Source organism: Talpa occidentalis, unplaced genomic scaffold (assembly GCF_014898055.3).
Source record: "Talpa occidentalis isolate TD23 unplaced genomic scaffold, MPIMG_talOcc4v2.1 talOcc4.16, whole genome shotgun sequence".
NCBI classification, from domain to species: domain Eukaryota; kingdom Metazoa; phylum Chordata; class Mammalia; order Eulipotyphla; family Talpidae; genus Talpa; species Talpa occidentalis.
The window spans coordinates 45215545-45243225 of NW_023601653.1; the positions used below are offsets into that span (position 1 = coordinate 45215545).

Genomic DNA, 27681 nt, shown 5'->3' on the forward strand with positions numbered 1-27681 from the left:
TCCAAAAAACAATGTAAAGTTTCAAAGAATTTGTTCCCATCAATTGTGGAAGAGCTGCAAGACAAACATTTCTTCGTTCTCATGTAGCAAAAATTAGAAAAGATAAATTTAATGAATAGTTTAATAGACTGACTAGCAAAGCTACTCCTATTTCTTGGTGGATGGTTTGTATAACATTTTACCTTCTTATATTTTCAGTTTATATCTTCTGAGTTCATAGTGATTTTACTTGAAAAAAGGTGTTTAAAATTCTGTAAAAACTAAAAAAAAAACAAACTCAGCAGGAGCCTCCCTAGTGGCACAAGGGGTTAAGTTGCAGCTCTATGAAGCTCTGCATCAGGGAGGTGACCCACATGGCCAGCAGACCTCTCCTGTCTCCTGTCTTGCCTGCTGCTCCCCTCAGCAGTATATCTCAGTCCATCTGCTTGCTCTGTTCCCCACTCTGTCTCTCTGTTTCTGGTGAATCCTCTCACCATCACCCTTGCACCTCTGTCCTGTACCCCAGTTCTTGCATGCATAAATAAATCTTAAAAACTCAGCAAACCCTGAACCAAACCATTCGTGACTTTGTTTTTAATGCTATAAATTTATTTTAATGACAAGTTATCCACATAAGATTTGAAACTGAAATAAAAGTTATGTCAGCATTTTGGGAATGTAGAGAGAGGAGGAGAAAATATTCTTTTCATAAAACAATGCTTTTTTCTTGACTGAAAACTAATCAGTCTGAGAACAGAAGCAGTGTGTTAGAGTCCAAACAAAAACAATCTGCAAGCAGGCAGAAGAAAAAATAAATAAGGCAAACTACACAGAGGATGGCAATAGGATACAAGAAACAGTCCAAACATCACTTATAGGATATGGTGATACAGAAGATCAGAGGTTGAGAAACTGTTAAAATAACATATATATTTCTAGCCTTGCAGATAAAAGGTATCTATAACAACTACTGAATTGTGCTGTTATAGTACACAAGCAGCAGAGTATATAAAAACTAAAATTATAATAGGGTACTAATTTTTACCCAACGTGCTACAAAAACCAAACTGCTTTATAAGCATAAGGACAGTAACACAGGTTAGTGAAGGTATATAATTTGAGACAACTGGTCACACTTTGGCTCTATCGATTCAAAATGCTAAATGCACACCAGCTTTCACGTAGCAACCATTTCTATGCATACTTGCACCATGAAGACTGAAAGCCAGCTAGAAAGTCCATCAGGAGGGAACAGATTAAATGGTTGTATAGTAAAGGAATATTACCTAAACCATTTCCAAGAAAAGTTAAAATGATATGGAAAAATTGCCAGGATACACTGCTAAGTTTAAAAAAAAAAAAAAACAGCAAAAGGCAGATTTAATGTGTAGAATATGCTGTTCCTTTTGAAAAATAAGAAGGCAGAATAAACATAAATGCCGACGCAACAATGCCTGCCCCTAGGGAGAACTGGGTGGCTGGTGAAATAGGAGGAAATTATTTTGATTGCCTAATGTTTTCCACATTCTATTAGTCTATTATTAAAAAAAAAGTAACTGCTTTTGAAGGTCCTGAAAATCACTCCATAAGCTTAATATGTCAAGTGATGGTAAAATTGGTGAATACAAATGAACAAACTAAAGGAGAATATAAATAAAAAACAGTATTTTGTAATTAATAAGAAAATAAACTGAGTTCTAAAGAAATACTATTCAGTTCTTAGCTAGATCTAATATTAAACTATTGATTTTTACAGGCTTCCAAAAAAAAAAAAATGTATGAATAGTTATGATAGCCACTTGAGTCCTTTGTTAAATTTAAAGTTTTCAGTGTTCTCCTATAAGGGTGGGCAAAGAGATACAGACAGAAGGATTTGTGTCTGTATAAACCAAGCAATAGAGATAAATAACTAAACTTTCACTACTGTATAAAAATCAACCTTCAAAATCATGGGCATTCATAAGCCCAAGCCTTCAAGCACATCTTTGACCACCAGAGGCCACCCAAGTTTCATAACAAATTTGTTTTTAATATTTATTTTTATTTATGCATATAAGAACTGGGGTATAGGCCAGAGGTGAGGTGGGGTGAGAGGATTCACCAGAGACAGAGTGGGGAGGCAGATCCACTAAAATCCACTGCTAACGGGAAAAGCAGGAGAAACAGGAGCGATCTGCTGGGGGATCGAACTGAGGTAGAAATCAGGTCACAGTAGCTGGCCTGACAGAGCTGAGACTTTAACCCCTGAACCATCAGGTAAGCCCTCATTACAATAAAATATTATTGGTGCAAAAATCAAAAGTTTAAAGGTGTCAATTCTCCACAAAACTAATCTATAGAGTCAATGTAATCATCAGCACAATCCCAATGGATTTTCTTTGTGTGGTAATTAACAAACTCATTCTAAAATTCATGTAGAGGGGCCTCCTTGGTGGCACAAGGGGTTAAGCTATCCACAACTACTGCAGCATGAATTCGAACCCAGGCCAGGGAGGTGACCCACATTGTACAGCAGACCTCTCCTGTCTGGCCCACTGATCCCCTCAGCAGTGTATTTCAGTCAATCTGCCTGTTCTGCTTCCCACTCTGTTGAATCCTGTCACTCCCCGTACCTCAGGCCTATACCCCAGTTCTTGCATACATAAACAAATCATTTAAAAAAATTTTATTGGTGGCACAGGTGTTAAAGACAGAGCTATCAAGCTATCGCCAGCCACTGCAGCAGGAGTTACATCCTTGGATGGCCAGGGAGCAAGCCACATGGTGCGGCAGACCTCTCCTGCCTCACCTGCTGCTCCTCTCAGTGGTGTTTCTGTGGATCTGCTTGTTCTGCTCCCCTCTCCGGTAAATCCTCTCACTCCCCACACCTCTGGCTTACACCCCAGTTCTTGTATGCATAAATAAATATTTTTTAAAAAACAATAAAATTTTAATGAGAGAATCCTAGTCCTGATTTTGCCAGTTGAGATCTGAGCCCGGCATCTCTGATCCTTATTGCCAGGACTGCACTTGATGCATAAGGTCACGTCTAGTAAGAACACTGGCTTTAAAGTATGTCCCCCCAAAAAGAGGCAGCATTAGCTTGGAAATCTCTATAGTTTTATATACTGGCAAAAAAGGATCCCATATTCACAAGTAATTCCAAAATCAAACAATATTAACAGCTCATCAAAGAATACTAAATTTATTTGGCAAAAGTCTGATGGGGATTTTTTAATGATTGAAAGCACAGTAGCACACTTTGGAAAAATGGGAAAAAATATTGCTTTATAAGAGGGGGGAAGATCATCTTAATCTAATCAAGTGTCTCTCCACCTACCACTTTACATGAAATTCAGAGACTAATTGAGTGCCTCTGTCAGAATAGACTCACCTAACTGCTGCAGAGAATCTATAGAGCATCTCACATCTCATTAGCAAAGTGCAAAATAAGGCGATATTTATAGGTCATCTATGTAGTTGCTGTTTTCTGCCTCACAGTTTAGAAGACAGCAGAATTTTTTTGCAATTACCACAGAAAATTTTTAATTAACCAACCCATGATTTACAGAAGCTAAAAATATCAATAAAGAATGTAAAAACTACTTAACTTTGATGAAAACCTAGCATTTGAAAATAATGCCACTACTGAGTCATAGGGCAAGCAGAGAGCTCCCAGGGTCAGAACAGAATAGGAAAAGCCCTGGAGGAATAAGAAAGCCTCCAGAGATAAGGGGCACAAATTCCAAAAGAGCCTAATCAAACACCCCCAGGACAAGGGGCAACAGTACATTCTGGAACAAGGATGATAAAGAAAAAGGACTCTAAGAGCTGAAAAGCAAGATGCAATTCTGGGCACAGAGACAATTAAACAGTGAGTGAGACCACCCAGAACCAACCAATCACAAAGAGACTGAGGGGACTTTCAAATCATGGGGGAAAGAAGGTAGATTCCCTGAGGCACAAATCCACTGCAGCTTCCTTGCCCCTGGGTGGCCTGCTTCCTCCAGCCTGGGAATCCCACTTTGTTTCTTTTCTCCTTAATAAACTTCTTTCTCTGCACAAACCTGCCTCTTTTCGCTTGCTTGCCTGAGCGGCAGCTAAGTTCCTGCTGCAGCTTCATGAGACACCAATCCCTGGTAGTCTAGTGGCTGCGCTCAGTGCCCTTGCAACCTGGGATCCATTCCTGGCTGGGAGACTAGACCCAAAAACCTGCAATTACGGTATCCCTATGAGGCAAAAATCACATAGGTAGGGCCTCCCTGGTGGCGCAAGGGGTTAAGCACAGCACTATAAAGCAACCCGCAGCCTCTGTAGCACAACTTCGATCCCCAGCCAGTCAGAGAGCAACCTACATGGCGCAGCAGACCTCTCGTGTCTCGCCCGCTGCTCGCCTCAGCAGTGTTTTTCAGTCAGTCTGCCTGTTCTGTTCCCCACTCTGTCTCTGGAGAATCCTCTCATCCCCACTCCCGCACCTCTGACTTGTACCCCAGCTCTTGTTTGCATAAATAAATAAATCTTTAAAAAAAAATCATGTAGATAGACAACTGTCTAGAAACAGGATTGTCTCGAATATAGAACACTGAGACAAGAGATAAATTCATTTGTGAAGAGCTGAATAAGAAAAACAAATCAAAGATGTCTCAACAAATAGAAACAGAAAAAAAAAGTATGTTTATCTGATGAGGATAAGAATATAAGACTGGAAAGGAGATACAAGGTCAAGAACCTAACTCACACAAGGAGGTAAGGGTAAAAGGGATTAGTGTAATCCATTAACCCTGTTATAGAAACCAAGAGCCTGAGGCATCAACGCCCAGATCAGGAGGCACAACACCCAGAAACTATCATACTGCTATAGGGGCACAAATCATCCACCCACAAAGATAAGCCCCTTCCTGAAGATTAAACCTAATACTGCCAGCACCCCCTGCCCACCTGTGACTATGCAGGTGCTTCCTTTCACCAACTCTCTCTCCCTCTGCAGGGCAGGAGACTTCCTGCCTGCCCATGACCTGTACCATGCTAGGACTTTTCTTCACTGACCTCCTTTAGCAGAAGCAGCTCTCTTCAAGGCCACCCGCCTGCAACCATGCAGGCCTGTCTTAGCAAACCTGTCCCTCTTGGGGCAGCTTTCTGCCCGCTTGTGTCTATGCAAGTGTCTTTTACTGTCCTATCCCTTTTCTAATAAACCTGCTCTTTAAATATAACTAACATCTCTGTCTTGTGGAGAAATGTGCAGTGTGCCACCAAAATGGGAGTTCTGGTGAAACCTTTCCCAGAGTGAACCCAAGGACCCAGCACTCCAAAAACCTCATCATTACCATTTCATGTGTGTGGAATTTCAGTTTGGGAAGATGAAAAATGGTCTAGAAGGCCTCCCTGGTGGTGCAAGGGGTTAAGCACCGCACTATGAAGCAATCTGCAGCCTCTGCAGCACGAGTTCGATCCCGGGCCGGCCAGGAAGAAACCCACATGGCGCAGCAGACTTCTCCTGACTCACCCACTGCTAGCCTCAGCAGTGTACTTTGGTCAATCTGCCTGTTCTGTTCCCCACTGTCTCTGGTGAATCCTTTCACCCCCTGCATCTCTGGCCTGTACCCCAGCTCTTGTATGCATAAATAAATCTTTTTTTAAAAAAAAGAAACAAAGAAAAATGGTCTAGAGGTGAATGGCAGTGGTGGCTGCAGAGCAAAATGAAATGTGCTTACTACCAGTGAATTAGACACTTAAAAATGGCTAAAATGCAAAATTGGGGGAAGGAGGGGAGACTAATCTAAAAAAAATACTCACCTGAAGAAAAAAATGAAAGTCCACAGTGTTAGGGGGAAAGGATGTTCTGAGCTAATCCCATACAGGCTTTGTGGACCCCACCCCCACTCCAGACCAAAGTCATCAAGACATTGGGAAAGACAAATCCCATCACCACCAAAGGGAGGGTGGCTGGGACCTGAGGGTGGAGTTAAGCAGCCAGGTTGGGTATAAAAAACCAAACACGTAGGCCTTGGGGTCTCCCTCTTTCTGTCACTAGCCTCCTGGCTTCAGGGCTCCTGGCTTGCGGCCAGCTCTCAGAGCGCCATTTGGGATTCCAGTCTGCGGTTCGGGTAGGACGCATTTAAAACTGTCTCCCATTTTTCTCCCTGAGCTGTACATTTCCTCATTTCCCCTTCCCTTGTAAATAAACCTTTTATTAATCTTTCGTGTGTGCCTGCAGTAGAGCATTGATAAGTCCTTTTAAGCGCGCGGTGAGGCCCCGTCAGGCACCCCGTTTTGTATCGGGGCTGCCCTATAACAATAGTACTGTTGTAGAGCAACCCCGATACAAAACGGGGTGCCTGACTGTGGGTCGGTTCGAACCCAGGCTGCTCCCTGGCCACCGGAGGAGGGTCCCACATGGCGTGCAGACCTCTCCAGCCGCCCACTGCTCCCCACAGCAGTGTACTTCAGTCCTTCTGCCTGCTCTGCTCCCCGCTCTGGCTCTGGTGAATTCTCTCACCCTCCCGCGCTTCTGACTGTACCCAGTGCTTGTATAAATAAATAAATCTTTAAAAAAAAAAAAAGAAAGAAACTTTAACACAATTAGTGTGCAACAAAGAATAAAGTTTCCAAATCCAGCACCCATCCCCTCCTGGGTAAATAAATGTCAGCCAAACAGGGTTGGCCAAAGCAGGGCCACTGAGGCCTGAAAGCCTGCCACAGTCCAAGGCCCCTCCTGGTGGGGACCCACAGGAAAGGAGCAGAAGGGGCCCAGCACGCCTGGACAAAAAGCGCAAAATCAGGATAACAGCTGCCATTGTTCTCCCCACGGGTCTCTCACCCACATCTGCGTCAACCAGTCCAGGACCAAGAAGCAAGGGCAGCTTCTTCACATGTCTCTGCTCCATTTGCCTCCTCCAGGTCTCCTTCTGGCTCTCCCTCTTCTTGCTTCCTTCTCCAATCTCCTCTCAGCTCCTCCTTATACCCTGCTCAGCTCCACCCTTCCTTTGGGGCAGGGAACCTGGTACCTCCCCTTCTCCTGGGGACAACCCTGTCACATTACACAATTTCAACTCCCACAATTAATCTCCGAATGCCCCGATGTGGGACTTACACGTGTAACAGGGTGGTCCCCAGGAAAGGGGGAGGTTCCCTGCCCCACCCAAGGGAGTGTGGAGCTGAGCAGGAAGAGGAGAAGCTGCAGAAGAGACTAAGGAAGGAAGCAGGATGGAGCCAGGAGACCTGGAGGAGGCACATGGAGCCTAGAGACACGTGAAGAAACTGCGCTTGTCTTGTGGTCGTGGACTGGGTGATACAGATGTGGGTGAGACCCATGGGGAGGTGACAATGGCAGCTTTTATCTTGATGTTGATTTTGCTCTTTTCCTTCCGGGCTTGTCTGGTTGTTTCTGACCCTTTGCTGTGGGTCCCCACTGGAAGATGCTTTAGACTTGTGGCAGGCTTTGGGGCCTTGCTCTGGGCCAATCCCATTTGGATGGACTTTTACCCACAAGGGGATGGGTAACTTTGGGTGCTTCATTTAGAAACTAGATTCTTTGCCTTACCTGTATTGTTTCCTAGTTTTATTAAAGTTCCTTCCCATTAAAGTCTCCTATGTTTTGTATTGATGCGGCGGATGGTAGAACCCATTTAGAATAGGCAGGTTTGCGGGGTTTGGGCTGCCCCTCTCCCTGTCCTATAACACAAGGAACTACAGAAGTCAGGTCCAACTAAAAGTGTTTAGGAAATAAATATATTCATTCTCTTTACCTCAAAAAGTTGACAATTTTTAAAGATCTTAATTTAAAATTTCAATTACTGTACATATAGGGAATAAGTTTATAAAAGGAAGTTAGTTTTCCTTAAAACAATGGTTAAATTGCTTCAGTTTCAATACAGTACTTACATACAAACACGAGGCTAAAGTCTCCTGTAGTCAATTATTACTTTTTTAGTTATCTCCTACTACTGAGTACACTAAAATATTAATGAACTTACAGAATCCAGATAATTCATTTGTAAATGTATTCTTACTATTCCTATACTATTTGGACAAAACAGTAATATCAGAATGTAATGTTTATCTAAATTACTACATATTTTCTGAAGAATACAAAAATAATAGAATACATGGTGATATTAAATAAAGTTTGTTGTAGCACTCAATAGTTTAAAACACAACCCCCCTCCAAAAAAAAAAATCTAGCCTAGTTGGAGAGGCCCAAGCTAACTAAGGAAACTTCTTCCATCCTTAAGAAATCTACATAGTAGGGGAAGACAGGACTAGAAGTATAAGATTCCATTTGCAAATCAGGCTGTGAGGCAAAAGAGAAAACAGTTTGATGACTATATAGTATAATAAAGAAAAGAAAGAATATTGGGCTGTAAGAGATGGGCCTTCACCTGGACTTTGAATTAAGACAACAGAAAAGAAGAACCACGATGATGAAGGTACTTAAGGGATTTAGGGGAGAGAATATGCTCCTATCACCTTAAATTCAAACAGTGCCTTGTAATTTTCAAAGGATTTTAAAACATCTGATTAGTACAGTAACCTCTGGCTAGCGGTGCATGTTATTTATGACATTGTCCAAATTTAGAAAATGGAGTGATCCATTTTAACTGAAAGCAATCAGTTAAAAATAAACATAGGTGCTCTGACTCCCTGTGAGGTAATGATTAAGTTGTGATTTCACTAATCTCCTCCCATTACTAGAGTCTCAGAAGCACTCCAAGTTCTCTGATGCAACAGGATATGAAAACCAATGAGCACAACTAAATAAAGCAAGGACTCTACATCGTAATTAGACAGAGAACAGAATTATTAGTCATTACAAGGAGTTTAAACTTCATTTAGAAGTTTGCAAATGACTAGGTTGAAATTATAAAAATGTCATTCTCTTACAGAAGTCAATAAAAATGGTATAACTAATGTACCATCAAGGTACATTTAATTCCAAGAAGACCTTCTTAGAGCACTCCATTCCACTCTCCAATGTTATGTGAACTTGAGTACTAGGAGGATGGGGAAGAGTTATGGTCTTAAAGAGAGTAGCCTTTAAGTCACATATAGCATAACCATCTACATGAAAGCAGGGGTCCATCTCTGGGTTGTTCATTAATATCATGCAATTAGAACAATTTGTACAATGTATGTGCTCACTATTCATGGAGCAAACGAATTAATGCTGCTGACAAGCTCTCCTAGACGAATGGCTCCCACATCTCCGGTCTACCCTGACTCCTTTTTAAAATTTTTTATTTATATATTTTTTACACCATCGTACCTTTTTAGTACAATGTTTGATTTTTCTTCTCTGGTGTAGTCCCTGTAAAATTTCCACCACCAAGACATACGTGAATGTCACCATAGTCTCTTGTGCTCTTCCCTCCCATTTTGCTCCTTTTCCCTCCCCCTCCCCTGCTGAATGCATCCTGACTCCTTTCAAGATAATGTCCTACAAACATGTCCAACTCAACATGCCAAAAACAGTTATTTCTATCACCTGAATTTATAAGTCTCTCCACTTCCCTAAACCTACTCCCAATGTCCCTGTTCAGATGCTCTTCATCTAATAATCACTGGACTCCCCACTAGTATGGCTGGTCTCCCTATTACCAGTATCATCCCTCCCATCTGCAAACTGTAGTTGGAGTATTGAGAATGAAGTCAACTTTAAACTTAAAAAATGCTTTCTATAGGCAGCTCCTGCCTATCCCTTACCCCACAGTCTCCAGAATCTGAGATGTATCAGACTTGCCCTGTTAAGTGTGCTCATATTTCTCACCACCACTCCTTGGCATAGATTTTCCTACCTATTATATCTTTTTTCTACTTTTCTGCCTTTACCTTCTACTCTTCCTTTAAGATTCAACCCAAATGTGAGCTTTTTTTATATTCCCCAGAAAGAATAAAGTTATTCTTCCTTTGTGCCTCTTAAAACACTCTGCTATAATAGTAATACATAACTCAATATGGTGATTTTCTTCTCCCCACTTTCAAACTACACACAACTGCAAAGCTGTACAAGTCTCTTGCTCCTACTGCTTAGCAGAGTAAACATACTTGTTAAATATTAGTTAAATAAATAAACATAGTATTCATATAACCACCACACGAGTCATTCTGGAGAGGCTTTTAACAACCAAGAAAATTTCTAATGAGAGCTATTATACTCCTGTCACATTTCTCACAGAACTAATGTCACTTCATTTGGAGGTAAAAGGTACCAATGAGAATCCTTTAGCTCCAGCACTTAAGGCAGTGATTTTTCAACCCTGACTACACATTAAGATCATTTAAAGAGCTTTTAAAATACCAATGCTTAGACACGATCCTCTAAAATCCTAATATAATTGGCCTGGGATGGGATCCTGACACTTTCTACAAATCATAAATTCAACTCAAGATGAGATCCACTCATCTAAAACAAGATAAGCATTCCTGACAGTTTAAATTGAAATAATAGCTTTTCAGGGCTAGTTTGAACATACATGCTACATAGTACTATTTCTACTGGGAAACGTTTAAAATTTCAGACAAATTAAAAATGAATTTGAGAACATAGTTTAGGTCTATTGAAAAAAAGCACACACACACACACAAACTTTGATCCCAAATAAAACACTCAAAAGAAAGTATCTACCAGAATTAATCATTGTTTAGTGCTCAGGGAGAGAAAAGTAATAAATGGTAGTTAAGAAAGTCAAGAAAATTTAAATTTTGAAAGGATGTTTAAATGTGGATTAGGAAAAGTACACAGCAGAACCCAAGTAAAGGGAAAGGCATCTGGGAATGCAGAATGTGTGTAAGAAACTGACCAGAGCATTTTTGTATTCAAAGGCCTGAGAAAGAAGCCTGCATAGATATTCAATCAGCTTTCATTTTCTCCCCTGAGTAGATATCACCCCTCCCATTCCAGATAAAATATTGAGACTCTGGAAAGTTCAAATCCCAGAGCCAAATGAGGAGGGAATCACACTCAAGCCTGAAGCCTGAATGACTTTAAAGCCAAGCCCCTCTCTATCATCTCACATTACTTCACAAAAGAAACTGGAAAGAATGATGAGAGCATTGAATGGTAAACAAAGCAAAAACTAATAGAGCTGCAGGTTTTTAAGCCTACAAATAATAGAAGGGGTAAAATACCACTCCAGCAAATTAATCTGGAAGTATACAAAACAGGTTGAAGGAGAGATACTAAAGAACACCAATTGCTTCCACAATAAACCATGTAACAATATAGCTAAAACACTGTAGTCTGTACTAGTAGTTTCACACTTGATTTTCACTACTTAATAAGCTCCACATACTCTATTAAATACTTAGCAGATTCTTGACTGTCCATTGTAAGCCATCAAGAAACTGAAATTACACCAATAAATAAAAATATCAGATGTTTGCCTACATATAACATCTATAAATTTCAACATTATTTAACAACTGCATGGAGGTTACAGCCTTAACTAGAAGGACTACTTACAGTCTTTTACCCAAAGGGCTATTCAATTAAACATCACTCATCACTGAGTGTCTCCAACCAAAACTCCAAATAGTTTCTTAGTAAGTAAAAATTCAAATTTCTTTGCTCTCCATATGCTTCCTTTTACCATCTCATCTAATGTCCTGTTCACGCCAGCCTCCTCACTGTTACAGAGTAGAATATACTACGCTGGAGTTGTTTGGCTTACTTCCCAAACTGGATATACCTCTTTTCAGTCTCTCCTTCAACTGCAAACCAACAATGAAGGCCCAGCTCAAAATCTAGTATTCTCCACAAAGCCTATTTCTGAAGCCTGCATGATTTCAAACAGATTCCAAACTTGTGACTAACAGAACCCATGTGACTTGTGTTTAGTGGAGATTTTTTTTTTTAAATAAACGCTTATCCCCCAATGACAATATTTGAAAACTGTATTTCACTTTAAAAACAAAACAAAACTGTATTTCCAACTTTCCTTTAAAAAACTGATGCTCAATTACAGTCTCACAAAGCCAGAATCAACTGAGTCCTTTCACAAGGTTGTAATATTTTTTAAAGTCAGGAGATGATATGTTAAGTACCCCTCTTCTCACAGCAGCTGCAATCATTCATGAAATACCTGACTCTCAGGAGGTACCTTGAGGTACAAACAATAAGCAAACAAAACAAATTCAGTCCCCTCCCACCTCCTACCTGAGTAGGAGGGGGTACGAGTAGGATACCTGTGTTAAATTCTAAGTAAAGAGTATTTAGCATATGGCAAGGGTACCTAACTGCGTAGGAGATATTAGGAAAAACCCCTCAGAGACAACGACCGCTAAACTGAGATGTTCCAGAAGGATTAGGAATTCTCCAGAATGAGATAGGGAGAGGTCAGAGAAATCAAAAGCGGCAAAGAGAAGAACCTTTGTAAAGACCCTGATGGGAGAAAAAAAATTTTTCAGCCAGTGAAATCAAGTTCAGTAGTGACAGTGACCACCCAACTTTAAAGGAAGGTGTCAGAGAAAGGGTTCAATTAAAAGGGAGGAGAGGAAAGCCACGTGGTTAGCTGGAGTCAAGACAAAAAGAGAGAATTTCTGTAGTAAGGTGATTGAATATGTAAAAGAAAATTGTTAAGCGGGGAATTAGAGATTCTAGGCCACACAGTGTTAAAAAGCGCGTTAGGAGGCACAATATTGAAGAAAAGGAGGGAAGCAGCAGCGATAGCCTAAATAGCCTAAACCCAGACGGTGAAGCACAACGCAGCAGGAGAACGAGGGGGGAGCATAGAAGACCAAAGGGCTTACATCTTGGGCGGTAACCAAGGATAACGGGGATGTGAAGCATGGCAGTATTGGCTGGCCACAAGTTTGCCAAGAGAATTTGTCCCAGCGGTGCCCTGGCGGACGCAGAGGCATTCAAGCCTCTCAAAATTCGGCTGCCCCCTGGCTGGATTGCACGTCCGTCTCGCTAGACATCGGCTTCAGTCTGGATTCATTGTGCAGGCTCCAGGAGAGGCTCTGGGTTCCAGGCTGCTGGCACGCAGGCTCCCAGGGAGTGGGTAGAGGCCTGGTCTGTATGTGCAGGTGGGTAGAATTAAGTATAAACTACCGTGCATCACTTTCTGATTTTTCTGTGGGGATGACGGGCCTGTTTACAGCCTCTTAGAGGAAAAGGAGTGTGTGCCCGTTAGGAATTTACAGGGAAAAAAAGAAGTGCCACGAAGTCCAACATTTGTGCTTCCGATACGCAAGATGAGCCGTTTTGTGACTTCAATTCTCCCCAGCCGGCTTTGTGTCCCCAACTACACTGAGATATCCGCCAGAAAAAGGCCCGTTTCACACTTTTTTTCCCCCACAAAGTGCCTAGTATCTAACTGGATACGTCGAACACATTCAGTAAACTGACCGACTTTCTAACTGATTTCGGGTCACTGAAGTGATCTAGTTCTGCGCCCCCTTTGGCATATTAACACGCTCAGGAGCAGCAAGCCTACACCTCAGCCTCAACAGTTCCCTTTATTCCAAACTCCACTACGTCTCTCCACCCTCCACCGCAGGGACAGAACTGCTGCTCGATTCAAATGCAGCGGGAGACTCCGGGTCCCGCCACCGAATTCGCAGCCCTCGCGCCCTCGGCCCCGCCCCCGGTACGGCAGCCTGCGCGCCCGTCCCAGGCCACCTCTCGGAAAGGTAAAATGCGCTCACCGACTCTGGGCCGCGGGCAGACCCCGTAAAAGTAGTTGCCTGCTAGTCGCCGCGCTCCCGGCCGGCACTTCCGGCGCGCGCGATGACGTCGTGGCACGCCCGCCCCAGGCCCGCCCCCGCGGCCCGCGTCTCGCCGGAGCCAGGAAGAGAGGCCGCGCTGGGCCCGTCGGCTCGGAGGCGCCCGACCCCCTCCCAGGACCCGTGATGCCCGGGCCGCGGCGCGGGGCGAGGAGCCCGGCTTGAGTCCCCCGGAGCCGAGCGCTCGCGCCCTCGCGCCCTCCCGGGCCCGCCCCACCTGAAGGTAAACGCCTCCCCGACCTCCCCGCGGGCCCCCGCCCGGACCCGACCCCGACCTCCCCCCTACCCCCCACCCAGGGGCCGGCCCTGCGCTCGCGTTTCTCGCCGGGACGGCGCCTGTGCGAGTCGTCTCGAGTGGGAAACTTCTAAGAAGCGACCTATGTGGAGTTCTTTAAAATGTCTGAATAAAAAAAAAAAAAAACCCGTATATCCCAGCTATCGAGCAGTTTCTCAGGACTTCGAATTGGCGCGCTTTACAATGAATTTTTGTTATTTGTGATAATCCTGTATCCCTAGGTCAGTGACTCACCACACATTTTTTACCCTTTTTTTAAATAAAAATGTGGACTTGGTGGAGTCCTATGTAAATTTGACGGATAATTTGGCTGACTTTTTAAAGTACGGTAGGAAAATTAATTAGAGGTTATATTTGTAAACTAAATTATGTGGTGGTTACCAGAGGTCGGGGAGACGGAGGTCGAAGCAATGGGGTGTGTTTAATAATGTGAATGGCACTAGAACTTTGGGGGTGGGTACAGTGAGGTACACATGTACTCCCGAAACTTCTATATAGATAGTATTGTAAATCAAGGTGAGCTGATAAATTTTATTTTTCTTTAAAAAAGGCCCTTCTAGAAAAGCTCATGTTTCACTTGAAAGAAGTAATAATCGAACTGTTAAAAATCGGCATTTTATATGCGTTTTATTACAAGATTCAGTCAAAGGAATGAGAAATTCATTGAAGATTAAAGACAGATCAAACATTGATTTTCTACAAAAAGTGCTAGACTGCTTGATGTGCAAGGTCTCGGTGCCTTGTATTTATAAATATGGCATGTTACTGTAATAATTTTCAATCTTAAAATGTTCTCTTTGTCCACTGTTCATTTGAATAATTCTTAGAAAGTTTTATAACAAAGAAGCTAAAAATTAATAACCAATCTAAATTAATGTGGAATAAATACATAAATACACATATAGAGTAGTATCTTTCAAAACACTGAAACCTATTCGTATAACAAAATGTTTCTTTTCAAATTTAACAGTAATAAGCAAAATTAGTGATCGGAAAGAAATACCTTCAAAATGGAAAACTAAAATTCCCTTTTAATGCCACCCAAAGAAAATTATAAAGACAACCAAAAAGGTTCAATGGTATTATTGGAAATCAGTGAGATTCTTTCTGCGTTCCCAGGCTCTTTCTGACGTGGGTAGACAGAAAACATTTTACTGCTCTCTGCCTAAGAAGAATTTAAGAACAGCCTCAGAGTTATCTGTTTTAAAAAACTCAGCTCTATTCACAGCATAGCCTCACACTGAAAGGATTGATCTAAAAAATCTGCTTGAAAGAAGGATCAGAAAACTCTTTCAAGTAGTGTTAGGGAAAAGAAACTTCTTAATTAACCCAGCTGGAGTGATTCTTCCTAACTATCACTAAAGAGTAAGGCATATGCATAAATTTAGCATAATTCAGTCAGTGATAGCCAGTATTGGTTTTTAACTTGGAATGAAGAATATCTGATTTAGATTGCATCTGGGTTTGTTTCCTTTTTAGAAATGAGTGGTGGACTGGCCCCAAGTAAAAGTACAGTGTATGTATCTAATTTGCCCTTTTCCCTGACCAACAATGATTTATACCGGGTAAGTAAGTACTATCTTCTATTTGAAATACAGATGTAGCTTGAGCATTCAATTTTCCTTGGCAAAATTCTTAATCAGGACATTGCAACACTCTTGACACATCCATAGCAATGATTTCTGTGGCAAACATGAGTAAGTGAAAAAAATTGACACTTGTGATTCCCAAACAGAATTTGCTGTCCCTTTATAAAGAATAACGAATAACAAGTATATAAACACAAAAGATAAAAGCTAATTTAATGAAATGGGAGCAAGTGAGTGATAGGCTGATTTTTTTCTTGCTTTACTTGACTTTTGAAACTGCTTTTAGTAGTAGTGATTTTGGAAAAGGTTGATGGGAGGAGACAGATCCCTTTCCAAAAATTTTGTTTTTAATTCAGGATACATTTGAATGCAAGGGGAAAAATTCCTTCAAACATCTACTTTCACTTCTTTACCTTCCAGACAACAAAATTTCCTGCAGTGCCTGTCCTGCAGAGGGTGATTGAAAGGAACTGGAAGGAATGGCCCGAACCTTTCTTCCAAGTGTGCCCTCTTCCCTCTGCTACTGTGGGCAGATGTTAGGTAGAGAGAGGCTGCAGAGTGACACTCGGTACCTGATAGATTTAAGGTAATTTGAGTTTCAAAGATCAGAAGGAAATGTATTTCAGCTTTTTTCCTTGTACCAAAATAGAGACATTTCTGTATTTAGTGAACATTTCCTATATACACAGCACTCTTGCAGGTACTCAAACATATTGGTGAAGAAAAAATAAACCCCCCACCTTTTTACTCAAAATATGGCAAGATAGAGAAACAATGTAAAATATAAAAAAGTTACAGTATTAATGCTAAGATGTTAGATGCTAAGGAGAAAAACAATAAAGCAGGAAAAGATTATTAAATGTAAAGTTGAAAGTAGAGGTGAAATTATAGATGGGTAGTCTAAAGCTCTTATTGAGAAAGTAGGTTTTGAATAAATACCTGAGGGAAGTAAGAGGCAGTTACAGATGTCCAGGGAACAAACATTTCATGTACAGAATAAAACAAGTGGAAGGAACAGAAGAGTCAGTCAGAGGCAAGTCCTTGTAAGCGCACCTTTAAGGACCCATATTGATAATGGGAAGGCCTTTTAGTGAAATGAGAAGGTATTAGAAAGTATTACATTGAACAATTATTGTTCTTCAGAATTCAGTGTTGCTAATATTGCAGTACAGGTATACTACATTCCTGCATTATACAACTTAATCATAGAACACAAATTAATACTGATTTTATATATTAATGTATTCTGAAAGACTTCTAAGAAGCATTATGTAATAGGAACTATTAGTCAATACAATAGATAGTGACTGAAACATAAACGAGATTTGCTTAGGTTGAAGATATAGAAATGAAAGGGAAGAAAAGGACTAAGTATAAAGTACCACCAGCGTATTGAGGCTGGAGATGAGAAAGAAACTGACGGGAGGGCCTCCCTGGTGGTGCAAGGGGCTAAGTCTCGGCACTATGAAGCTACCTGCAGCCACTGCAGCATGAGTTCGATCCCTGGCCAGGGAGGTGACCCACACGGTGCAGCAGACCTGCCTCACCTGCTGTTCCCTCAGCAATGTATTTCTGTCAGTCTGCCTGTTCTGCTTCCCACTCTGTCTCTGGTGAATCTTCTCACCCCGCTGCACCTCTGGACTACACCCCAGCTCTTGTATGCATAAATAAATAAAATAAATCTTAAAAAAAAAAAAATTGATGGGAGTGTTTTTTTGTTGTTGTTATTTTTCTTTTTAAAGATTTATGCATACAAGAACCGGGGTACAGGCCAGAGGTGCAGAAAGGTGAAAGGATTCACCAAAGATAGTGGGGAGCAAAACAGGCAATTGACAGAAATCCACTGCTGAGAGGAGCAGCGATCAAAACAGGAGAGGTCTGCTGCACTATGTGGGTCAGCATCCTGGTTGCGGATAGCTTCGTAGTGCTGACGCTTAACCCCTTGCGCCACCAGCGAGACCCCAGATGTGGATTTTTTATTAGAGAAGCTGTTTTGTTTTATAAGTAGTCTTAGAATCTATCTCCTGAAGCAGTTACTGCTTAATGGTATAAAGGTAGACTAGGAATCGTGGTATTTTACGTCAATATTTCAAGTGCAAGGTTTCTTTGGAGCTGTGGTGGGTTGCTGGTTACCAAGAGTATTCCACAGGAACACAACAGCTGTGCACTGGGTGTGCCTTCAGCCTACCACACTTACGGAGTGGCTCGGCTCGCTCCTCTCCTTATTCTCTTTTGTAGCAAATGTGGGAACTGAGGCAGATAGTTGTAACTTCAGAACAAAAATAAGAGTAATATTCTAATCGCTAAAAAAATATATCTCCTAGGGGCTGCCTAATAGACCAAAGTTAAAAATTTTATTAACTATAACAATGACAGTATATACAACCTGAATAGTTAATGTTATATGATTTTAAATTATAAATTATTACGTGGTTTTTCTTTCAGATATTTTCCAAGTATGGCAAGGTTGTAAAGTAAGTAATCACATTGAATTTTGAAACTTCATTTAAATGCTTATCTAAATTTACTTCATTTTTTTCATCTTTTTTTTTTTTTTAAACAAACAGTTGTATATCTTTTACTTCAAAAATTGAGGGTAACCACAATGGTATGTTTCCCTCACAGCAATAAAATAAGGAGTAAAAAAATGGGAAGGTGGCAGCTTTACATCTCAACCTTAGAAGCCTTACGTCACCTGTTAAAATGAATGCAATTCTTAAAAGATAATGTAACAAATGAACTCAAAAAGCAGAAGCAGATAACATCAATATCTTTCCACCCCACACTGAAACACACTCCATTATTTACCCTTCCCAACAAATAAGCAGTCTGTGGAAGATCCTCTTAAAACAACGCAAATATCTTGTTCCACATAAAAATTTCATTTTAGGTTTAGAATATGTTGATGTTTCTTCCCTGATTTGTTTTTACCACTATTGTTGTAAATAGTGATTTTCAACTCCAGCACCCCAAACTGCTAGGGCAGGCTCCTGTCACTGGATACCCTAAATTGAAATGAGGAGGTTGGAAAATTAGTAAGTGAATGAATTAATACAAATGATTGTGTAATATTAGGAGTGTTCGGGGTCTTTATCATTTAGCCTATAGTGAAAGTAGTTTCTTTATATGTTATTTTGCTTAAAGTCACAGTTTCCAGAACCTATTGATGATGAGAATCTACTGTACTTCCTTTCTGGCATAACAAAATGTTCCAGATTCCTCTTGTACCTACCCTAATCTCAGCCATTTCTCCAAAGAGCCCCGTTGGACATTGTTTTTTGTTTTTTGTTTTTTGTTTTTTGTTTTTTTTTTTTTTTTTTTTTAAGGTTTATTTGTGCATACAAGAACTGGGGTACAGGCCAGAAGTGTGAGGGGTGAGAGGATTCACCAGAGACAGAGTGGGGAACAGAACAGGCAGATCGACTGAAACACACTGCTGAAAGGAGCAGCAGGCGAGTCAGAAGAGGTCTGCTGCGCCATGTGGGTAGCTCCCTGGCCAGGCATCGAACTCATGCTGCAGTGGCTCCGGACAGCTTCATAGGTTGTGTCTTAACCCCTTGTGCCACCAGGGAGGCACTAGACATTGATTTTTAATTGTATTTTATGAAATATGGTAAGCAAGAACCTCAAGGACTGGAATCTGTAAGAGGTCAGGAGAAGGGGCAGGCTTTGTGTAATTATCTCCATCCCTATCACATCCTTATCATCAAGACATACCTTGGGTAGTATGTCTAAGAATCACAGAACTAAAGGTGTGATTCTTTAAAAGATGGTTAAGTATGTAAGTAGATTCTATAACTTAGAAAAGTAAGTTAATCATTTAATTTTTTACGTAGAAGAGAATATCTCAGTTTAGGTTTTATTACAGTAAGTAATAGAGAAAAGGAACTTACTCTTCAGGATTCCATTGCTTCTGAAACCTCTTTATCCTTCAAACTCCTGATTAGTGTTTGATTTATCAGATACTTCTAGTCATGGCATACTCATGGAAAATCAGTATCACACTTTTTGTTACCATTCTGATATCCTAGGACTTTGAAGAGATGAGTATTTGGCAAGTCTGCTAATTTTTCTTAGTCTAAATATTTTAGTGAACCTGTTTTGAACACGAGTTTCCTGAGTACTAATGTCTGTATTAATGTTTGTTTTTATTGCTGCCTCATTATTTTTAACTATTTCTTTGTTTATGCCTTAAGGGTTACTATAATGAAAGATAAAGATACCAGGAAGAGTAAAGGGGTTGCATTCATTTTGTTTTTGGATAAAGACTCTGCACAAAATTGTACAAGGGCCATAAACAACAAACAGGTATGTTACTCATTCCCAAGAACCCAAAAGCTTTTGTGCTCCCCCAGGCCAGAAATGTGAGGGTATAGGGGATGGTCACAATTCACAGATTTCAGTGGTTTCTGAGAGTTTTTAACTTAAGGAAAGAAAAGAGGTCAAAACTATATGGGTTCCCAAAACCTTGGTAGACTCTAAGGAATAAGAGTTTATTCTACAGAGTAGATTTGTTACAATTGCTAAAATAACATTAAAATTGCTAACGCAATAGGGAATTGCTTAAATAATTGCTAAACTTGAAGTTTGAGGAAACGTGGTCAAATAACTGTAGATTCAGGTTTCCATGAAAAATGTTCTTCTGCATTTATATTTTTCTCTGATTCAGTTATTCGGTAGAGTGATAAAAGCCAGCATTGCTATTGATAATGGAAGGGCAGCTGAGTTCATCCGCAGGCGAAACTACTTTGATAAATCTAAGTGTTATGAATGTGGGGTAAGTAAAATTTGATCTAATTTTCCTAGTTTAAGGATTTTTTCATATTGGTCTTTTACTTGTGCGCTCTAAAACCCGTGGCTGGCTGAAACTATTAAATTTGTTTTATTTAGTACTCATCTAAGTAACTCAATTAAAATATGGTATGGCCCGCCTCTGCTCCTACCAGCTCCTTGTGGGGCCCAGAGGCCAGGGCCCGAGAAGAACCATCACCAGGGCCTCCCGGGTGGCGCAGCGGTTGAGCGCTGGGTTGCAAAGCTGCCCGCGGCCTCTGCGGCGCCGGTTCGATCCCCGGCTGCTCCCCGGCCACCGGAGGAGGATCCCACATGGTGTGCAGACCTCTCCTGCCACCCGCTGCTCCCCTCAGCAGTGTACTTCAGTCCTTCTGCCTGCTCTGCTCCCCACTCTGGCTCTGGTGAATTCTCTCACCCTCCCGCGCTTCTGACTGTACCCAGTGCATGTATAAACAAAACAAACAAATATAATAAATAAATAAAAACATGCCTCTATTAAAAAAAAAAAAAAAGAACCATCACCAGTCAGTCTGGGTTCCCAGAGCTCTGCACCTGCCCTTGTCACTGAGTGAGGTATGGGGGTTGGGGATCTGGTGATGTAAGGCGATCTCAACACAGGTTTCTCTATTCATTTTCTTAAAGCCCAGCTTCACTAGACCTGTTTGCTGTTTCTACTACCTTTCAGTACATTGTTTAGAAAGAAATGGAAATGGTTGTATTTAATCTACAATCAGTCAAACCCAAGATGTAAGCCCTGTTTGCCCAAGGGCAGGAGGTAGAAGCAAAGCAAGGAAACCATAGATTTCAAAGCCTGCCTGCCCAACAACCCCCTCATCAACTTAAAGTCAAGTTCGCTGGGTAATACTTCTGAGACCGCAAGCTGTCTAATGAGAACCAGTGTTACTTCAAAGAAAACCCTTACTCATGACACTCTGCAGGCACCTGAGGACCAAAGAGGCAGGTTCCTCCTTTTCAAACGCACGTCCTTCAGCCAACCTTCAGACCCGGTGCCAAGTATTCAGACTGTCCAGAGATTGAGCCCACCCTCCTAAACACTGTGATTTTAGCAAAAGGGTACTTCCATCCTGGGGCAATAAAAAATAAATAAAATAGTAAAGAGAACCTGAGTAATACAGTATAGAATCAGGGTGTTATACTGACAGAGCAGATGGGTGAAGGAGGACGCACTTGCTTCTCAGCTTGGACATGCACCTGGGACTTGGGGGACGTGGAAGGAAACACATGGAGTTGAGACATGTGGAAACAGTTGCAAGACACATGAGTGAGAGGCCTGTGGGGAGTCTGACAATGGCCATTAGTGTGATTTATACTCTGATTTTACTCCAAGTTTGTTTGGGCCCTTCTGCCCTTTCCCATGGTTCCCTGCCAGAAAGGCCTTAGGCTGGTGGCAATTTTTCAGACATCAGCCCTGCTTTGAGCCAACCCTGTTTGGCTGACATTTGCCCACAAGGGAATGGGTAACTTTGAATGTTTCATTGAAAAACTATTATTGTTTCTTCTCTGTGTACACTAATCCTATATATTTTTAAAGATTTAATTTATTTATACATATAAGAGCTAAGATGTAGGCCAGAGGTGGGGGCATGCGGGGGTGAAAGGAGTCACCAGAGACAGAATGGGGAGCAGAACAGGTGGATTGACTGAAATACACTTCTGAGGGGAGCAGTAGGTGAGACAGGAGAGGTGGTCTGCTTTGCCATGTGGGTAGCTCCCTGGCCCAGGATCAAATTTGTGCTGCAGTGCTGCAGATAGCTTCATAGTGTCGAGACTCAACACCTTTCACCACCAGGGAGGCCCTGTATACTAATCCTAGTAAAGTTCTTTGAACTAAAAAAATGAAAATTAAAGTGTCATACTATTTATTAACTAAGATTTTAGTGACTGATAATTTTTTATATTAAGATATTGCCTGTTTCTTTACTATTTTGCCAGTGCTTAAGCATTAGAGTCTAGTAAAAGCACTGTCATATAATTCATCCTCTGTGGTATATTGTGTTTTTAAAGTCGGGTCCTTCTTCCTATTAATGCTGCTATCTTTTATAACTGAACTAGCCCCCAAATTTTTTAATGCAGTTATTATCTCTTGTTATCCGTTTAAACTTTTGGTGATTAATAGAAATATATAGCCACAGAACAACTTTGTACAAGTTCCATAGTGGAACCAAGAAAATTTCAGTATGGGTCTTGTTGCTGTTTTTTTCCAAAATGCCTGTATAAAATGTTTAAAAAGCAGGGTCCAGTGATTTGTTTTTTGTTTGTTTGCTTCTAAAGATTTATTTATTAATTTTTTTAAGATTTATTTATTTATTTTATACAAGAACCCGGCTACAGACCAGATACACGGGAGGGTGAGAGGATTCACCAGAGACAGAGCAAGGAACAGAATAGGCAGACTGACGAAATATCGTGCTTTGGGGAGCAGGAGCAGCGGGCAAGACAGGAGAGGTCTGCCCCGCCATGTGGGATCCTCACCAGCCAGCCAGGATCAAACCAGCGCTGCAGAGGCTGCGGACAGCTTCACAGCATGGCAGTCAACCGCCTGTGCCACCAGGGAGGCCCTAAAGATTTATTTATTTGCATAGAAGAACTGGGGGGGAGGGTGAGAGGGTTCCCCAGAGACAGTGTGGGGAGCAAAACAGGCAGATCTACTGAAATACACTGCCAAGGGGAGCAGTGGGCGAGACAGAAGAGGTCTGCTGTGCCCTAATGTGGGTCAGCTCCCTGGTCGCAATCGAACTCAGGACTTAGTAGTGATAGTGCTGAGACTTAACACCTAGGCCACCAGGGAGGCTGAGATCCAGTGGTTTTAATGGGGAACAGTGGAAAGAACAGAGACATTGTTCTGCCTACAGTGTCACAAGGAAGCTAAAAGGAAATGGCCACTACCACTTCCTGCTCTTAACTCCATCCTCCCCAAAAGATACATAGATAGAAGGAGAGAACAAGACTCTGGATACATAGAATTCTGTCAAATCCCACGGTTCTAACACCTGTTAAATTAATTTTTCAGAAACTGTGTTCCAGAATCCTGAGTTTTGTTGAAAAAATAAAGGGAGAAAGAGTAGTTATGGTCAGATAGAGTAGTATGGATCCTCATCATCACAGTCACTGTTAGGATTTCTCAGATAATCCCTGACTCTGGTGGTACAAGGGGTTAAGATGCAACCTACGAAGCAATCCGCAGTCACTGCAGCTGAGTTCCATCCCTGGCCAGGGACCTACCTACATGGCGCAACAGACCTGTCCTCTCTCCCCACAGCTCCCTTCAGCATTGTATTTCAGTCAATCTGCCTGTCCTGTTCCCCACTCTGTCTATGGTGAATCCTCTCACCCACCACACCTCTGGCCTGTACCCCAGTTCTTGTATGCATAAATAAATAAATCTTTAAAAAAGAAAAAGAAATTCTCACTGACTCTTGATCTTTTTGTTTATAAATTTGTAGATTTGTTATGCTTTTTATATTCTTGTATTTATTCACCATCCCCCCAAAAAAAGTCTGCATTTATTAAGCCTACACTTTACAGTCATTTCAGTATTACCCTTTTTTAAATATGGGATATGCTAACATTTTGGACTATTATTCCAAAATTGGCTTAGAAGTGATTCTCTAGGGTCCTCCCTGGGGGCACAAGGAGTTAAGATGCAGAACTATGAAGTTATCTGCAGCCACTGCAGCATGAATTCAACCCCCGGCCAGGGAGGTGATCCACGTGGGGCTAGCAGACCTTTCCTGACGCACCTGCTGCTACTCTCAGCAGTGTATTTCAGTCTGCCTGTTCTGTTCCCTACTCTGTCTCTGGTGAATCCTCTCACCCCCCACACTGTGGACTGTACTCCAGTTCTTGTGTGCATAAATCTTTTTTTTTTTTTTAATTTTTTTTAAAATAAAAGAGGGGACCTCTTAATTCATTAAAAAAAAAGAAAAAGAAAAAGAAATGCTTCTCTAAGAACATTGTTTCAGCAGTACACTAACAGGATCTGTTAGACTCAACCATGTCTCCAGGTATGCGGAGTACAAAGTGTTTAATATTATGTGAAATATGCTTTAAAAAGTTACTTTTCTCTGTTATAATCTTGGCTCAGTCTTTCCCACACCCTCATTTTCACATATTCTTAAATGTATTTTAGTGAGCTCTATAGTGAGACTATATATAGTTCATGTCTTATGTTTTACAATTGAAGCAGTGTTTTGACTCATTATAGCGTTAGGACTGGTCCAGCACTGTCAAATATGAATATCACACAAGCTATAAGTGTAATTTTAAATTTTCTAGTAGCCACATTAAAAAAAGAAACAGGTAAAAATTAGTATATTTTACTTAACTCAGTATAGAATCAAAACAATTATTTGAATATGTCATTAATATTTTTATTAAGAAATTTTTTATTATTTTTTCATATTTTATCTTCAAAATCCACTTTGTATTTTGTCTGTATCAATTCAGACAAGTTCTCAATTTTAACAAACTGGTAGCTGCTATAATGGACAGTGTAGGGCAGTCTAGATATAAAAGGAGCAAAGTGAAGTTAATAGGAAAAGTGAGGAAGACTTTAAATATTTAATTTGTTTTTAAAATAGAATGTCAGGCAATATCTTGGAAGTTAACAGGAATAGTTTATCCCTTTTTGTTCAATAAAACCTTAAACATTTTATATTTAAGGTAAATTTTCATTTATATTAGAATTTTTTTATACCCTAAATCTTTTTTTTTTTTTTTAAAAAAGAAGAAACTTTTATTTCCAGTAAAGCCGTTTCATAGTTCAAATGTAAACAGGAAACGATTCTTGTTAATTTATATCCTAAATCTTGAGATAAAAAGTTTTGAAGAATACTTCTTTTACTCTTAGTGAAAATGCTAAAATACTTATTGTTAAAATAGTTTACTAGGAATTATCATAATCTTTTCCAAGTATTAAAACAATGGGTTTGTTTCTTTGTGTGTACTTACATTATGGCAGTATTTTTTTTAAATCCTAAAAGCTTTTAGTTTTAGGGTAACAGGCAAATTTCAGTTAATAACACAATAAATACAGTATTTTTCTTTTCCTTTTTAATGAAAAATCAAAGGAAAGTGGACACCTAAGTTATGCCTGTCCTAAAAATATGCTTGGAGAACGTGAACCTCCTAAGAAGAAAGAGAAAAAGAAAAAAAAGAAAATTCCTGAACCAGAAGAAGAAATGTATGTATATACATGCATTTGCTAATACATTGTTGTTGCCTATGTCTTTTTACTATTGTTAGCACATTCACATTTTTTCTTTTAATTTAGCGAAGGAGTAGAAGAAAGTGAAGATGAAGGAGAAGATCCTGCCCTTGACAGCCTCAGTCAGGCCATAGCTTTCCAGGTACTAAGCAGTTCTTTTGCAAGGCAGCGCGCTCTGGCTGCTTGGGTTGATGGTCTCACATTCCCTGCTTGCTTTATTGATCATCTTAAAACTACCACCATCGTTCCACTTCATCTTCTATGTAGGCTGTTTCTCTAAGGCTTTTGAGCAGTGTGGTGGAAAAGTTCCCCTGAGTTCTTCCTAGGGACCCCACAGCACTTTTAATATCTTAATCTATTTCATTATTGATTGGAGCAGAACTATTTGATTAAAATGAATTTACCTCAAAAGAAAGGCATTACGTTTCAGAGACATTGTTTTTAAAGAAGCTTCACTTTAAAACAAAACCAAAAACATATTTTTGACCTTCAAAGGCTTTAATACAAGTATATGAAATATTTTTTGAAGACAAGCTTATAATATCTTAAAGTAGTTGTGTACATCCATTTTTTTTCTAGTTAATTAATGTTATATAGCATTCCCACCTTCAGCAGGAATGGTAGGGAGATTTCATTCCATGTGCCTGTTAATGAGTAGAAATTGCCTGGAGTAACTCAGTAACATGGTGAGGCTGTAACGGTGACATGGGTGGAAGGAGCTATCCTGATGGAGGAGAATTGTCTCTATCTGCTGAGAAGTGGATGGTTTTGGCACTTGGGCATATTTTTGCTGTGTTTTGAATTAATGCACCATAAATAATATTGAACAATTCCTGGTTTTGTTTTGTTTGTTTTTGGAATCACATTACAGCAAGCCAAAATTGAAGAAGAACAAAATAAGTGGAAACCCAGTTCAGGGGGTCCCTCAACATCAGATGACTCAAGACGCCCGAGGATAAAGAAAAGCACATATTTCAGTGATGAGGAAGAACTTAGTGATTAAAGTTGTATTTATTTATGTAAATCTCATTAAACATAATTTTTTTTTTGATCTTGGAATACCAAGTTCAGTTGGGACTAAAGATTACTCTTAGAATTTGAGCATAAGAACACTTAGTACCAAATAGCTTTTACTGTAAAATAGATCATAGGAAATTGAAAAATAATGTTAAAGTATCATGTTTCTGTCTTGCCTTAGCAGAGTAATAAAAAAAAAATTAAGATTTGTTCATACCTTTAATCTTGAAGTTTGTTTGAATAAAAAGAAAATGCTGTGACAGTAATGCTGATGTCATCCCCCCTCAAAAAGATAGATAGTAAAAAGAAGTGTTTGAGAGGTTCAGTATAAAAGTTTATTTGTGTCTGATTGGTTTACATGAGGACTTGTGAAATAAGTTTCATCTTTAAAACAAAAGTTTCATAAGGACTGAAAGAGTTGAATGATCTATTTTTATTAAATGTTAATAAAATTTTCAAGAGAATTTTGTTTTTAAATATAGGTGTCTTGTCATCTTATTTCTTTATATTTCTTTTTTCATCATATTTCCTTATCTCAATCTAGATAAGGTAATTGTCCATAAAATATAAAGTAACTGTACTAGGCTTATAACCAAATAGCACAAACCAAGTTCTGTTATCCAGAAGCAAATAGGTTCTCTAACTATTTCTTTTCATGCATGCATTCATATTGCTAAATAAAAAAACATACATTTTTTTTCATTTAATTCATAAAGGGATAAAGACAAAATTTTTCGGGCCTCCCCTGGTGGCGTAGCGGTTGAGCACTGGGCTGCAAAGCTGCCTGCAGCCTCTGCAGTGCAGGTTCAATCCCCGGCTACCGGCGAGGGTCCCACATGGCGCGCAGACCTCTCCTGCTGCCCACTGCTCCCCTCAGCAGTGTACTTCGGTCCTTCTGCCTATTCTGCTCCCCGCTCTGGCTCTGGTGAATTCTCTCACCCTCCCGCGCTTCTGACTGTACCCAGTGCTTGTATAAATAAATGAATAAATTTTAAAAAAAGACAAAATTTTTCAGTTTCATCTGCTCCCTGCCCTCCTACCCCTTCCCAATATGGCTATGATAAAAATTTTTTTTTGAAGAT

General features: G+C 40.4%; 2 protein-coding genes across 10 annotated transcripts in view; one reads left to right on the plus strand and one right to left on the minus strand.

The window, feature by feature from the left end:
* The window catches only part of PPHLN1 (periphilin 1), a 146802-nt gene extending 133122 nt beyond the window's left edge, over positions 1-13680 (minus strand). For 2 of the 7 annotated variants that reach the window (XM_054696290.1, XM_054696289.1), the window contains exon 1: positions 6776-6798. Coding sequence is in view for 1 of the 7 variants with exons in the window: in XM_037514128.2 (XP_037370025.1) it covers positions 12703-12742 (40 nt within the window). In the remaining 6 variants the exon portion in view is untranslated. Of the gene's footprint in view, positions 1-6775; positions 6799-12702; positions 12970-13602 lie in introns of those variants that run through there. The other 5 variants (XM_054696292.1, XM_054696291.1, XM_037514132.2 and 2 more) reach the window with 4 other exon arrangements.
* Positions 13681-13784: 104 nt separating this feature from the next.
* On the plus strand, positions 13785-27081 carry ZCRB1 (zinc finger CCHC-type and RNA binding motif containing 1). Of its 3 annotated transcripts, none has more exons than XM_037514134.2 (8): positions 13785-13903; positions 15455-15540; positions 18010-18038; positions 19761-19872; positions 20234-20341; positions 25446-25558; positions 25649-25724; positions 26454-27081. In XM_037514134.2, the coding sequence occupies exons 2-8, from the start codon at positions 15457-15459 to the stop codon at positions 26583-26585; spliced, it is 654 nt and encodes a 217-aa protein (XP_037370031.1). In that variant the 5' UTR covers positions 13785-13903; positions 15455-15456; the 3' UTR covers positions 26586-27081. The 3 variants fall into 3 exon arrangements, with proteins under 3 accessions (XP_037370031.1, XP_054552269.1, XP_054552268.1); XM_054696293.1 differs by lacking the exon at positions 13785-13903 and adding an exon at positions 15985-16150 and having other exon boundaries at positions 15503-15540; XM_054696294.1 differs by lacking the exon at positions 13785-13903 and having other exon boundaries at positions 15455-15491.
* Positions 27082-27681: the final 600 nt, after the last annotated feature.